At 37.8% G+C, this 13724-nt stretch overlaps 1 protein-coding gene across 2 annotated transcripts in view; it reads right to left on the reverse strand.

Moving 5' to 3' along the window:
* The window catches only part of TMEM182 (transmembrane protein 182), a 31736-nt gene that overhangs the window by 16494 nt on the left and 1518 nt on the right, over positions 1-13724 (reverse strand). Inside the window, exons 1-3 of one of the 2 annotated variants that reach the window (XM_005419992.2) lie at positions 3322-3647; positions 2809-2908; positions 1308-1406 (exon numbers count right to left, since the gene is read on the reverse strand). In XM_005419992.2, the coding sequence (XP_005420049.1) occupies positions 1308-1406; positions 2809-2908; positions 3322-3462 (340 nt within the window). In that variant the 5' untranslated portion in view covers positions 3463-3647. Of the gene's footprint in view, positions 1-1307; positions 1407-2808; positions 2909-3321; positions 3648-13724 lie in introns of those variants that run through there. The other variant, XM_031056198.1, reaches the window with a different exon arrangement.

Below are 13724 nucleotides of genomic sequence, written 5' to 3' on the forward strand. Positions count from 1 at the left end.
CTGCCTACTTTTAATCTCCTAATATGAAATATAGATAGGAAAATTATATTTGAGCAGTGGTTCTTTTGGCAAACATTAACTAAAATTAATTAAACTTTTGATGATATTCCTTCTCCTTTTCTTTTTCTTTGTTTGTCCACTTCTGTGTAATCATGCAATATAATTTGAGGAACCTTTGTGAATGTATGAGTGAATGGTGGAATACAAACTCTGTCTAGGCTATTAGGAGCTGATGACTCTGTCACTTTCAAATGGAAAGATAAACTGTTCTAGATGTGCTGTGAAGTTACAGATTAGATCTCTGAATGGTGAGGTCTGAATTCTTCCTGGACAAACAGTTCATAATTTCTAAAGATTAACAGAACCATTATAATTCTAGTTTATTTTCTTTTTCATGTCTGCAGCATAAAAATTGGATTCTAAAGACACTTTAAGGTTAGCAAAAGCATTAGGTTAGCAAGGTTAGCAGCTTCAGGACAGGAAGGGATCACTTAAGTCCCTTAGTCAGCAAGCTCAGAGACATGTAGCATGCATATATCACAGGTTGTTTAAAAAGTCATGTGAAATAGATATCAGAGGTTATTTACTTCAAATATGTTTGTGTAAAGCTCTTAATATGAATAAATGTTCCTGGTATTTTTAAGTGTGTCCTAAGTGTGGTAAAGACAGATCTTTCTAGGCACTATTCAAACATAAACTTTTCTATTAATGTTTATCTTTCACATGTATATAAATATATACTTACATGTATCTCTGTTACAGTACAAGAGTTTCTCAGTGAAGTATATCTGAGTCAGTTAAATAAACTCAGATAGCATCAAGGCTCTGCTCCTCCTTCCACATAAAGTAAAAATGCAGTAGATTTCCATACATTGTATGGAAATGTATACGTGTTTATTTATTTAACAAAAAACAAAACCCCTCCAAAAAAAACAAAAAAAAACCCCACCAAACCAAAGCAAAACAAAAAATTCCAACAAAAATCAGTTTTATTGAAATACATGACAATAAGTACTTGTTTAATGTGTTCAGCCCAAGGAAGATAATTACTATGTTGGAGAAAAAAAGCACTAAACAGGAAACGTCTCTGGTTTTTTTTGTTGGTTTTTTTTTTCAGCTAACCATTATTTATGTGCTTTGTAAAACAGTGGCTTAAATATGCATGTTGTAAAATTATAAGAAGTATGAAATACCAAAATTCTCTTAATTAAACTGTGTGGAACGATAAGGCTGTTTTATTTTGAAGCATCCAAATTGTTCTCTTGAAACTATGGGCATTGTATTCATTTGCACCAAACAATACTTACTGATTGCAGAGTCATAGGAGGTGGAGTTGTGTTCATCTCGGAGAAGAGGAAATGGGGACAGGTAAGCATGTGTACAATTCTTAGAAGGTGACTGGTTGGCTAAAAATGAAAGAAAACTAAAGATTAATATTTTACTGCCTTAACAACATTGTGTGTCTGTTCTTCAAATGGGCAAACTGAGCTTCATAGGTCAAGATTTCAGGTCCATTTCTAGGCAACAGCTTACAGTGAATTTGGTTTGGCAAGATATTCAAGCCTTGTCATCCAAACAAGAATATTCTTTAAAGAGCAATACAGACTTGTACTCTGGGACAGTAAACGAGCCCTGCTGAAAGCACACTGCAATTTACATGTGATGCATATGTATGCCTTTGCATGCATATGTACCTTTCTCGTTTGAGGGTTAGTTATATTCTTCTCATTATTACATGTGCAGAAAAAAAATCAACCAAATTAACAAAATCCAGGCAATTATTTTTTCTTTTGTGAAAGAACAATGAAAATACCAAGCATCTTCAGAGAGTTTACAATGGCCACAAGTAAGAGTCTAGTCTATGGAATGAATATCCTCCAGAAAAGGATAATTTCACCCTTATACTAAATACTTCTAAAAATATCAACTTCTTCCTGGCAAAAAACAAAAGCTGACTATAACTTAAACCCCATCTAAGTTTCAGATTCCTGACCACATAATTTTCCAAATAAATAACAAGGGGAAATTAACTACAGTGAATATTACATTTTCCACGCAAGACAAAGCAATATATTTAGCAAAATATGGGCTATTGAAGTCAAATTTGTATGATGGCACCTGCTTTTCACAAGGATTATGGAAATCTTGCAATAAGGTGAGGGAGCTCCCTACCTCAGAGGGAGTGCCAAGGACTGGAGAAGAAATCTTGCTTGACTTCTAAATGGGAGATTTTGGTTGTAAAACACTATCTGACCTTGTAATTCCATCTATCTTAGAATCCTGGATTTCTTTCTAGTGAAAGAAAGCAACAGGTCATCTGTGAATGTAATAAAGAAACTCTTCTGGAGAGGGTGTGTCCTACACCATTTTCACTGTGGAGTTGCCCATTCCCTTCTTAACCCACTTGTAGTCAGTGAAGAACAGATGGAGAAACTCCCCAAGCAAAAATTCATGGACCAGGCTAACCACTAAGCTCTTTTTCCACTACTTAACAGAAATAAACCAACTGTTTAACAGTAAGTGGTAAAGGACTTTGTAGCTAAGAATGGACTCAGGTTAGCAGGGCATCCATAACAATCACAGTGTAATCTGATAGCTAAACTTGCATCATTTTGTCCTGGGGTTTCCTATAGATTACAAAAGCATGTGTCAAGAATTTATTTTAGGGTAGCTGAAGAACCTGATCCCCAAAGAAGCCATATGAAATCTAATGATTCATAAGACAGAAGGAAAAACAAAAAACACACCAAACCCCAACAATTATGAGAACAAACTGCTGTGGATAAATAAAAGGAAAAAATTACTTACTATACCAAAACTTCCACATGCTGCCATTATTATCTCCTACATTTCCACTAAACCAGCACCTCCAGAAGAAACCTTCATGATGGAAAGTGGCCTTCTCTTCCTACAGAGGAAGGAATAAAAGAAAAAGAAAGCCATAATCATACAATTTTTGAATGGCTGAAAGAATTAAATTCAATTAGATGTTGACGTAAAAAACACCACCATCATAATGACACACAACCTGTCTGAATTTAGGTCAGCTAGAACATTTATAAACAGTCCTTCTTCTTTTGAAAGAATATCATATTGTAAAAGCAGTATCACAAAATAAAAATTCATTTTAAAGTGATTATAAAAGGTTTTGAGGCAGGCTTGTAAGCCTCCAGAAGGTCAAAGTTAGCATATTCAAAAGTATATACAGAAGTAAATTCTTAGAAAATAAACAAAATTAGTATATTTTAAACTTTATAAAATAAACACATCCAAGAATTCGGCATATATAATTCTCATTATAAATAAAAAGTTCATACTAACCCCAGCACCTTCAAGTGCTTCTGAACAAGTTCCTTTTTCTGTAGCAAGAAGCCAATAATCTGTTCCAAATGCCACCAAAAAAAGCAAAACCCCCAGAGCTGCAAAGAAGCCTCCAAAAAATATCCCCACGCTCAGTTTCATTATTGAAGTTATTAGGAAAAAAAAAACGACCAAAAAAAACCACCTTAATTACTTAAAAGTTTAGCAGTAAAATAAATTTAAACAAATTATTGGGAAAGTAACTAAAAACTATATGGAGAAAACAGCTAATATCTGAAGAAGTTTCTCTTCACTCGACTTTCTGCCTGTGCCCTTCTTCCCAATGCCTCGTGAGTCGATTTGTGTCTCCAAATTTGTGTTCCATGTGGCTGACTCAAGTCTGACAGATGAAAAGGGCCTTCTATTTTAGGACACTGATGGCAGAGCTTTGCTCTGTTTCGCTGTCCGGGCGAGGCCAGTCAGAAATAGCTGACCTTCCCCTAACTAATCAGGGATTGACTTGAAATATTATTGCAGCTGGTGCACGATCACCAGTGGAGATGGAGTTGCAATGGCTCTGTCCATCTACATAAGCAGCGTTACAGAGCACGCAGTCATAGCAAGGACTTCCAAAGTTCAGGCCTGGTGGTGAATGTTTCCTTAGATGCTAGCAGGAAATGAAACTCCAGCAAAGAAGCTACTGTAAGTCATGTTATAAAAAGAAGGCTGAGGATTTTTATAGAATTTTAAAATATGGTAGCCAAAATGAAGAGATGCCTCTGAAAAATCCTATATAATAAAAATACAGTTATCTTTAAAAATTTACATCCTACATTTAAAGTAATAACTTTATCAATACTAAACACAAAAACACCTAAATGCTTTATTTATTCAGATGCATCTTTTTTGCATATATCAAAAATTTACGCAGTTAAAAATTCCTTCAAGCACTTGATAAAAAACTTCAATCTTTTTAAAACAAGAAAACACTTTCCCAAGAACATGCTTTGGCCATTTTGGAAAGTGATGATGTAAAACATTTAAATTACAAGTACTCACTGTACAAGAAAAAGGCTTTTTCAACAACTTCAATTCATGCCAAGCAGGCCTTCCCAATCATCTCTCATGGATTACAGAAATGTGTAGAGTTTATAACATGCACCAGATCCTACAGTCCTTATCCAATAAAATTTCATTGGAATTATTTATCACCAAAATAGAATTTTCCATTGATACTGCATACCAGGAAGTGCTGGGCTCAAGAGAAGAATTAAGCCAGTTTACTCCAGAAAACATTTGTCACAACAATTTATGGCAATAAACTTAGGACTCCAGAGGGACTTCCACTTTCAATACGCCAGTATTGGTTTGGACAGTGCATCAGCATGCTTGAGGACAGCAAGGAAAATGCTGTTTATACCATCTCTCTTCATTTCTACACAGATGAACTGGTGTTGTGTCCTCAGTGGTTTTATACCACTACAGTCTGCCCAACATCATATTCACATTTGTTATTAATCATATTTTATTCAAACCTGATACTATACTAATTTCATACACAAGCACATCTAATATTCTGTGCCCTTTTTGCACTTCAGAGTTTCAGTGTATGCAGAGCAGCAAATGAATATTCAAACAGACTCTTTTTGTCATATTTGCTTTTCCTGACAGCCACTGATGCAGTTCATTTTGATACGGCAGAAGAGAGGTGTTTGGAAACCTAATTTTGGAAAGTGATGTTTTATCGTTCATTATTAAAGGAAACAAAAAAAATCAAGAAAAGGAAGAACATACAGAATGCGCTATGAAATAAAATAAAAATTATTACTTGCAATTTGGAACAATACTTCAACTTTTGGTCAGCCCTGAAGTTGTCAGGCAGGTGGATTAGATAATTATTGTAGGTCTCCTCCAGCAAATATTCTGTTTTGTTTTGTTCAATTCTATTCTAATGTGTCTAAAAAAAAAATTGTAGGATTCAGTTCAGCACTAACATGCCCAAATGTAGACAATTTCATATAAGCTACATGTCTTTCAATCATAATCAATAGTGATCACACTCAGTGGAGCCAGAGAGCAACACATCACAGCCTAGATTAGACTCCCAGGGCTCTGCTCAGACACTTGGACAGACACCTAGCTCTAGCCAGTTCCAGAGTATCCTGCTGGCTCCCAGCTGCCATGCCAGAAGGGTGTATTTCCCTCTCTGTTTTAAAATACCTGCTAGCCCCAATGGGATCTTACATGCCCCCTCTCCCCTTGGATGGCACTAGGATCCTACATGGAGGTGACTGAATCACGTCTGGATGGAGGGATATGGTGGCCTTGCTCCTCTCCCACAGTCAGGTACTCCAGGATGTCTAAGGGACCTACACTGGGCAGGCAGGAACCACATGGGACTTAGGAGGCTGACACCTTTCCAGAGTAACAGCTACAGGCCAGGTTCACACCACCTGTGCCATCCAGGCCACCTCTGAAGCCAGGCCCCGTTAGCTTGTCAGATCATCCTGGAGACACCACAGAGTGTTTTAGCCAGACCTCAATCAACTCTGACCGCAGCAAAGATCTGTATTTCACATGGAGATGTCTGAATGCAAAGGCCTTAATCTGCAACTGAATCCTACTCAGTGAACTGGAGCTCCCAACTGTTTTGCAGGTGTATGGGTGGCCTTAGAAAGCATTGGCCCAAAGTTCAAGAACTTCATACAGTGAAATTCAAATATATAGATAGGCATAGCATAAACAAAATCCATTTTATGAAGTTCTTCATGATAGCTATTAAAAATTAATTCTAATGCACTGTTTAACACTATGCCACTTAGCTCATCATAAATAATGGGATGTCTTACAACGTCACAACAGTGAACTTTTCCAACATTAAATCATAAGAAAAAAGAGAACTCCAGGCCCCTGTCTCAGCCACTGAACCACAATTAATAAAACAACCAAAAAATATCAAATGGCTAGTTCCAGTCATGTTGCACCTACCTGTCCTCAGGACAGAAATACGTCAGTGACTCTGTGAGCCTGTTTCTGCATGAAAGTAACTTATTCTTGTGAGTAGCTTCACTGAAATCAGTTTGCATGGAAAGTTTCACTGAATTCAAATGACAGCTGAATTACTGCCTGTGTAGTGCAAGTATTTATTTTTAATATACTGTACATGCACTCTGGTCTCAGTTTAGCATGTTCATCCTGAGAGGATCTAATTTAATTATTCTCTTTTATATTTATGGCACATTCTCTGGCAGTGTTATCTTCCAAATACTCTAACATCACCAGTATTATGCCCGTCTATGTCAAGAATGAAGCAGAAGCCATGTTAAGACTTGTTATGTCAGCTTAAAAATTCATGTTATCCACCACTTGAATACTCAAAGAAAGTCTCAGGGCCTTTTTCTTTAATTAAATTAAATTCTGAAGGTTCCTCAATAGAAGACGGAAAGTTTCAAGGCAGAGAAAACAGGGCCAAGCTTATCAAGGCAAAACAATCATTATTTTGAATCTTAAGCAAAGTCATTCCCCAACTCCTTTCAAAACTCCTAAATTCTGTAGAAATACTGTCATTTTAAACCAAAATTAGCCAAATTTATCCCTACTATAATGACAATGAAGTAATTAAATCAGCTTTAATATTCAATAAGTTTGTCTAACTAAGCCAAACATTCTTGGATTTTGTTGACTCGTAGTGTGAAGATTGAAGGACCCACATAATAGATGGATTCCAGTCTCATTTAACAAAGCTGCAAAAGTTTTTTGATTTTATTTCTGTTTATTCACCAGATAGCGCAAAACTAAGTCCTGAATCTGCATATTTTATTTATGCATATAATAGTGCCAGCTTCAACAGAGTATCTGAGCCCCTCCTTGCATTTAAAATAGAAAAGAAAAAAAAAATTAAAAAAACAATAGCAGGCTGTTTCTTTTTTTCCTTTTCTATCTGAAGGGGAAAAAAAAGATATTTATGGGAAAGGGATGTTGTTTATTTGCTTGTTTATGTTTGTGTGTGATTGAGTAAGTGTCGGGTGCGTCTGTTTGGAATTGGCAGGCAGCTCCTTATCTGTGCTGGCAGATATGCCCAAGATCTAAAAACAGCCTTTTAGAACTGGCTGCATGTCTCACTATATACCAAGAAACAATTTCAGCAACTGCCTCAGAGCTGAGTCCTTCTGAGACCTCAGTGCTCATTTACTGTTCTGAACAGTAATAGGAGTATCTCATCCACTGATTCCAATCCTCCTCCTGTCCATGTGCCCCAGCTGGGCAGATGTTACCTACTGCATCGATATGATTACTTGTCAAGAGAGTACTAGACAGACAAACAGCCAGACACCTACACAGCATACCCTGGACACACTCTTGTCCATTAAATGTGTGGCTGAAGTTCATCTTTAAGATGGTCACTTCAGGTTTCCTCTACAGTCATACATCACTTTTATGGCACAGTCCGTCTGACCTTTTTTAGGACGATCACCTCAATGTGCAAGCAACTGTGTCCCAAAAGTACAATTACTTTGGTTGGTTGTTTATTGGTTTGGTTTGTTCACTGACCAAGAGGGCGTCTGGAATAAGTAGTTTGAGATACGACCACTTTTTTCTTAACACTATAGTAAATCAGACCACAAGTCCCACAGTCACAGAGTGACTGAGGTTGGAAGGGACCTCTAGAGGTCATCCAGTCTAACCTCCCTGCTCAAGCAGGACCACCTGCTTGAAATGATTGCCCAGGACCATGTCCAGGTGGCTTTTGAATATCTCTGAGGCTGCATACTCCAGAACCTTCTTGTGTGACCAAACACCTGCCTGTGTTTGGTCACCTTCACAATAAAAAGTGTTTCCTGAGGTTCCAAGTGACCCTCTGGTGTTTCAGCTTGTCCATGTCTCTGGTCCAGTCAATGGACATCACTGTAAAGAGCCTGGCTCTATGTATATAAAATTCCCTCTGAACCTTCTCTTTTCTAGGCAGAACAGTCACAGTTTTTTCAGCTTTTCCTCAGAGGGGAGGAATGTCTGATCCCTTCACCACCTTAGCTGTCCCTCATTTGACTCCCTCCAGAGTATTCATGTGTCTCTTGTACTGCAAAGCTCAGAACTGGGCACAGCATTCCAGGTGTGGCTTTACCAGTCCTGAGTAGAGAGGAAGGAGGACCTCCCTCAACTTGCTGGCAATGCTTTGCCTAATGAGGACCAGGATACCATCTACCTTCTTTGCAGCAAGAGTACATGGCTGGGTCATGTAAAACCTGAGTGGAGACTGTAGAAATTGTGCTGAAGTCCCCCACAAAAGGAGGAAATCAAGCCATTCTGAACACAGGTATCACTATATCTGCATGAGCTATAGTAAGTTTACAGAGATGATAGTAAGAACAAAAGGGAAATAAGCAACTCGTATGTCAGCAAAAGCTTCAACAGGAATTCCAACAAGAAAAATCTTCTTTATGAGGCTTTACTTTTACACATCTCTGTGTATCCAGGACCCACTGTTAGCCACCTGCAGGAACACTTGACAAATTTGCAATCACCCTGATGAACAAAGCTCCAGGGTGTACATCCCATTTGGACCCTGCCTTATACCCTCTCTGTGTTCAGGCCTTTACACTACAAAGCATCACAGATTTATTCAGCCACAGAAAGGAAGACAAAACTTTAGTATGACTGAGTGGATCACTCTGTTTCATATATCCTATTCTATATCCCATTCCCATCCCATTCTATCCCTAATCTTGCATTAAATCTACGTTAGATAAAATAGGTAAAAAAGACAGCCAAGCATAATTTCTTTTTTAATTGTGTCATAACACTGATTCAAGATGTGATGAATCCATGTCCCTGAAAATTGGGCAAGATAACTAGAATTACCAGAAGTACAAGAATATGCTTTCCTTTATCACATAACCATTGTGAGTGCTCTGAATATTTCATACAATTATAGGAAAGCCAGGCCAATGCCATTAATGTTTCCCACAATACTTTCAAGTCATGACACATCACATGTGCAATTTTCAGAGAAATTAATGAATTGCCTAATTCAAGGAGGTATTCTTGGAAGTTTCCTATGAAAGTAGTTATGCATAATAGTCAGAAATTAAAAGCTGGAGTCTTCTTCACCATTCTTGTGGCTGCCTTACATGGGTCCTTCCACAGCAGGATGCCATTATGAATCTCACTCTGAGGCTATAACACCTTCCATTTACTGCACAGACACCTTCAGATATATATATTTTTGGATTTATTCAGGAAGTCTGAGGAACTACCCTTTAGGTCTTTCTGTGCCCTTCCAGCTTCTACAGAGCCATTGACCTTAAAATAAATAATTAAATAAATCAAATAATAGACTCGGTGAGGGATTGGGGGGTCCAGCACAGAGAATGGGGAATGTTGTGTGTGATGTAAGAGCACTTTAATATACTAGAAAAGAGACTGAGGTCAACAGGAGTCATCCTGGCCACCTTCTGCTCCAGAGAAGGATCAATAGCATCTAAACCATTCCCGATGTATTTATTTTATCTGTTAAACATTAATTGAAAGAAACACAAAAAGCCATGTGGCCTTAGTTATGCTGCCATGAAAAACTCCAGAAGGGAAGAAGTAGACCCAATGCCTGAAATAATTCCTTCTTTTAACAAGCTGTTTTATAAATGCTTTCTAAGTCTCTCTGACATATCAATGTGATTCATTTACAGCTTTGAGGGTGGCATCATTTAAAAGGTTTCTTTCCACATTCCTTAAATTTGCAGATCTTTTCAGACAGATTACACTTTAAATGTCTTTAAGATTAACAGCAGATTCCAAACTCAAGTTCATTTACAAGTCCCTCTTAAAATGTTCTATGCCACTGGATTGTAACTTTTTCTACTTCACTCAATTTGTATATGAAAAGTTGAAATGACTGTTGAAGTTACCGTAACAGTATGAAGCAGTAAATCAGATGAAATAAGTCATTGTTAGATTCACTAAATTTGATGACAAATTGCACATTTGGGGGTCTTGACCTTACCTATTTGTAATGCAGGAATTCAAAATATATTCCATTTACTGAAATAAATCAGTGTAGTTGTCTTAGACCTGTCTCACAGTATTTTACAAACTTTTTTAAGAATTTATAAGGTTTAAAATTTTCTCCACTATTGAAGTAATGTGAGGATCTTTTTAAAAATTATTTTATTAGATTCCAGATGATTTCCATCAATGCTTTCACTCTGTCAGGGGTTGGAGCACACATAGCCACAGAGCTGGCTGAGGAAGGGCAGCTGCAGACTGCCTCAACCCCTTGCTTGGCAGGTGACACCAAATATTTACAGTAGATGTTTTCACTAAAGGGCTGAAGATTCCTCACCCCTTCTCCTCATGAGCAAATTGAATCTCAGACTTTCTTCCACAGACTAGTTCACCTCTCATTCAAAATTTGAGACAAGAATAGCCCAACAAGGCTGTGGATAATCTGATCTCTGGCAGCCCAATGCTAGAAGAAATGTTCCTTCTGCCGTTGAAATCTCTCTCTCCGTCTCTCCTGTTTTTTTTCTTTAACCCTCTCTATTTATGCAAAATTGATCATCCATTAGGACGGCAGACTTAGACACAATGTTGCATTAGTATACAAACTGAAACACTGACATAAATGTAAGCTTTTCTGCTTTTTTACTTCTGGTTCCTCTATTTCTTGTCAAAAGATGAGCACTTTTTGGGGGGCAACAAAATACCAATAAAAAACTTACAGTTGCTGGCTGAGTACTGTGACTACCGAGTTCATCTCATAATCACTGTCACAACAGAGAGGTGCAGCTCCTCGTGCTTTGTTTCTAGCATGATGCACCTCACACATTACTTACATATAATGGAAACAGAGTACTTTGATTGTGTAGTGACAGTAGTCTGAATATTCTTCCTAGTTCTAGCATTATCCATAAAATCAATTCTTTTCATTCAATTGCTACTACCAGGTCACAGGAAAAAAAGATAGAAATAAGAGGATCATCTAGGCATTTCTGAACACACATGCTGCTGGCCACTTCTGAGTATCTATTGCATACTTGTTTTTAAGAATCATTTAGTAACAAGTCAAACACTTTAAAGTAATGGAAGTGTACTATATTGATAATACCATTTTAATCAACCAACTATGTAATTCCACTCCCAAATATAGTAGACTAGGTCTATTTTCCTTAGGACTCTGATAAGTGGTCTTCATTGTATTTCATTCCTTTAATTGCTAGTCAATTCCCTTATCAGTCATAAATCCACTTTATTTGAGAACATTTACCTTAAGATTTATTTATCTGGGAGACTTTATCTTAAATTTTGTAATTGCAATTACAGAACATGAATGGGAACCTTGAGGCAGCTGAAGTAATCTGCCTTCAGTTCAAAAGTAACAGAGATATTTGTCAATTACCATATATTAAGGCCTTTTTCTAATATTTTATGTAAATTATGTAAACATGTAAGATGCACAATTCTTTAGCAATATGATCAAGTTCACCAGGAAAAAAAGCAGTAAGAGATCCGTTAGAAGAAGAGACACCTATGTGTTCTCTAAATGCTTGGGGTTTTTTCCATGAACAGTTTGCATTGATGTCATAAAGTTTGGTTATTCTCTGCTTTACAAGTCATTGTGCATGGAGATAGCTTGAAACAATATACAAAACCTAAGCATTTTCATTGCCAGGGAATTCAATATTTCTGCCTGCAATACTTTGTCCCCATCATATTTGATCATTCTGATCTTCAGAACCTGAGAAAAATACAGAATAGCTAACTGGTTTCAGAGACTTATGGCAGAGACTAACACAAAACCTTAAAAATCTCAATTGGGCTCAGTGTTTGCATAGAAGTCATTGTCCCTTAGACCCCAGGAAAAGTGCCTAAACCCTTGCAACATCTTTTAATCATCCACCTCTTTAATACTTTCTTCTAATAAATTTTCAGGCAATTTACATTTCTTCTATCAGTTAAAATGACCAAGGATAGAATTAGCGCAATATTGAGCAGACAATGTAGCAGCAATTCCCAGGATGCTCCAATATTTCAGCATCTTGTCACCATTTTGTCGATTTCAGAGAAATTGTGTGCAACTGATCTCCGTTAGTGTTGTACCCAGAATTTTAAAAACCTCACCGAGAGAATTTGTTATTCAAAGCGGCCTCAAAGAGATAAATTAATAGGATATATTGGTTAACCCAGCACAAAAACATCACAGTCACTGGGATATTAAACTACTGAGTTATTATTTTCTGGACTCCGATAACATCTTTGTCCCTATGCAGAAACTAAGTTAAGTTTTGCCTTGGTATCTTATAAATAAGCTCCGTATATATAAATATGTCTTTCTTTACCGTTTTAGTATTTTGGGGGTTTTTTAGCTTAATTTTTAATAATCATAGGAAAATCACATTCCCCTCCCCTTTTCTTTTTTGTGACCTAAATCTGTAAAAGATCCTCAACCCTGTGATATTTATTTCTTCTGGAAACATGAAGATAAAATTGAAGTTATGCTATTGTCAGTTATTGAATGATCTTCCTCAAACTTTATAACTCATGCTAACTTTTAAAGTGTAAAACTCATCAACATTTTACAAAAGTTTCTTCTTACTGATAATTAAAACCAAGTTAAAGCATCTCCTGTTCCCTTGTGCATTCTTAAAATAATTAAAAACTGCATCAGTTTTACTGATCCCTGGCCAAGCAACTATATAAAAGAGCGAACCTTTGACTCCAACATAAAGCTGGGCAGTCACATTTTGTATGTGACAATCACTTCCACCAGTGCTTCTGAGAGATTTATGAAGTTTCACTGGTTTGGATGCAAATGCATTGTAACATAACATGTCGTCAACAATTCCAGTTATCCCTGACTTTTAACAAAAACACAGCACAGCAGCGAACGTATTAAGCAGAAAGAGGGATGCCCTTCCTCCTTGGCTCAGGACCACCATGATAATCCACTTAACAAGGTAGGAAAACACTCTGCTGCCAGAAACACTTGACACAGGCACCGGTCTGGTGCCTGGACCGAGAGGTGGCCGAGGAACAGCAGCAGCGCTGGGACATGGCCGCTTTCCATATGGATCGGAGGTGCAAGGGCCAAAAAGCCATTTTTCTATAGCCACCACAAGAACTGTGCAGGGGATCCATTACCATGCTCCGATGGCGTATTTGTTTCCAAAGGCCCTCGGGTCCACTTAGCTCCTCCTGCCCTCCCCAGAGCCTCAGGTCCTGAGGGCCCGGGTTGCAAAATGTTCCCTGTACAAACACGCAGGAGGCAAGAAGGGCAAAGTCCTACAGAGGTGTGTGTGGGAGGGGGGAGGCGGGGATCCCGACGGCTCCTGAGGCCGGCAGGGAGCCTTATTCTTCCACATCTTCGCCCGAGAAAGCGGACACACTTAGGATACCGCGCCAAACGAAACAACAGCGAGACTCTCGCCCGC

This window comes from Geospiza fortis, unplaced genomic scaffold, assembly GCF_000277835.1.
Source record: "Geospiza fortis unplaced genomic scaffold, GeoFor_1.0 scaffold192, whole genome shotgun sequence".
In the NCBI taxonomy this organism is placed as follows: domain Eukaryota; kingdom Metazoa; phylum Chordata; class Aves; order Passeriformes; family Thraupidae; genus Geospiza; species Geospiza fortis.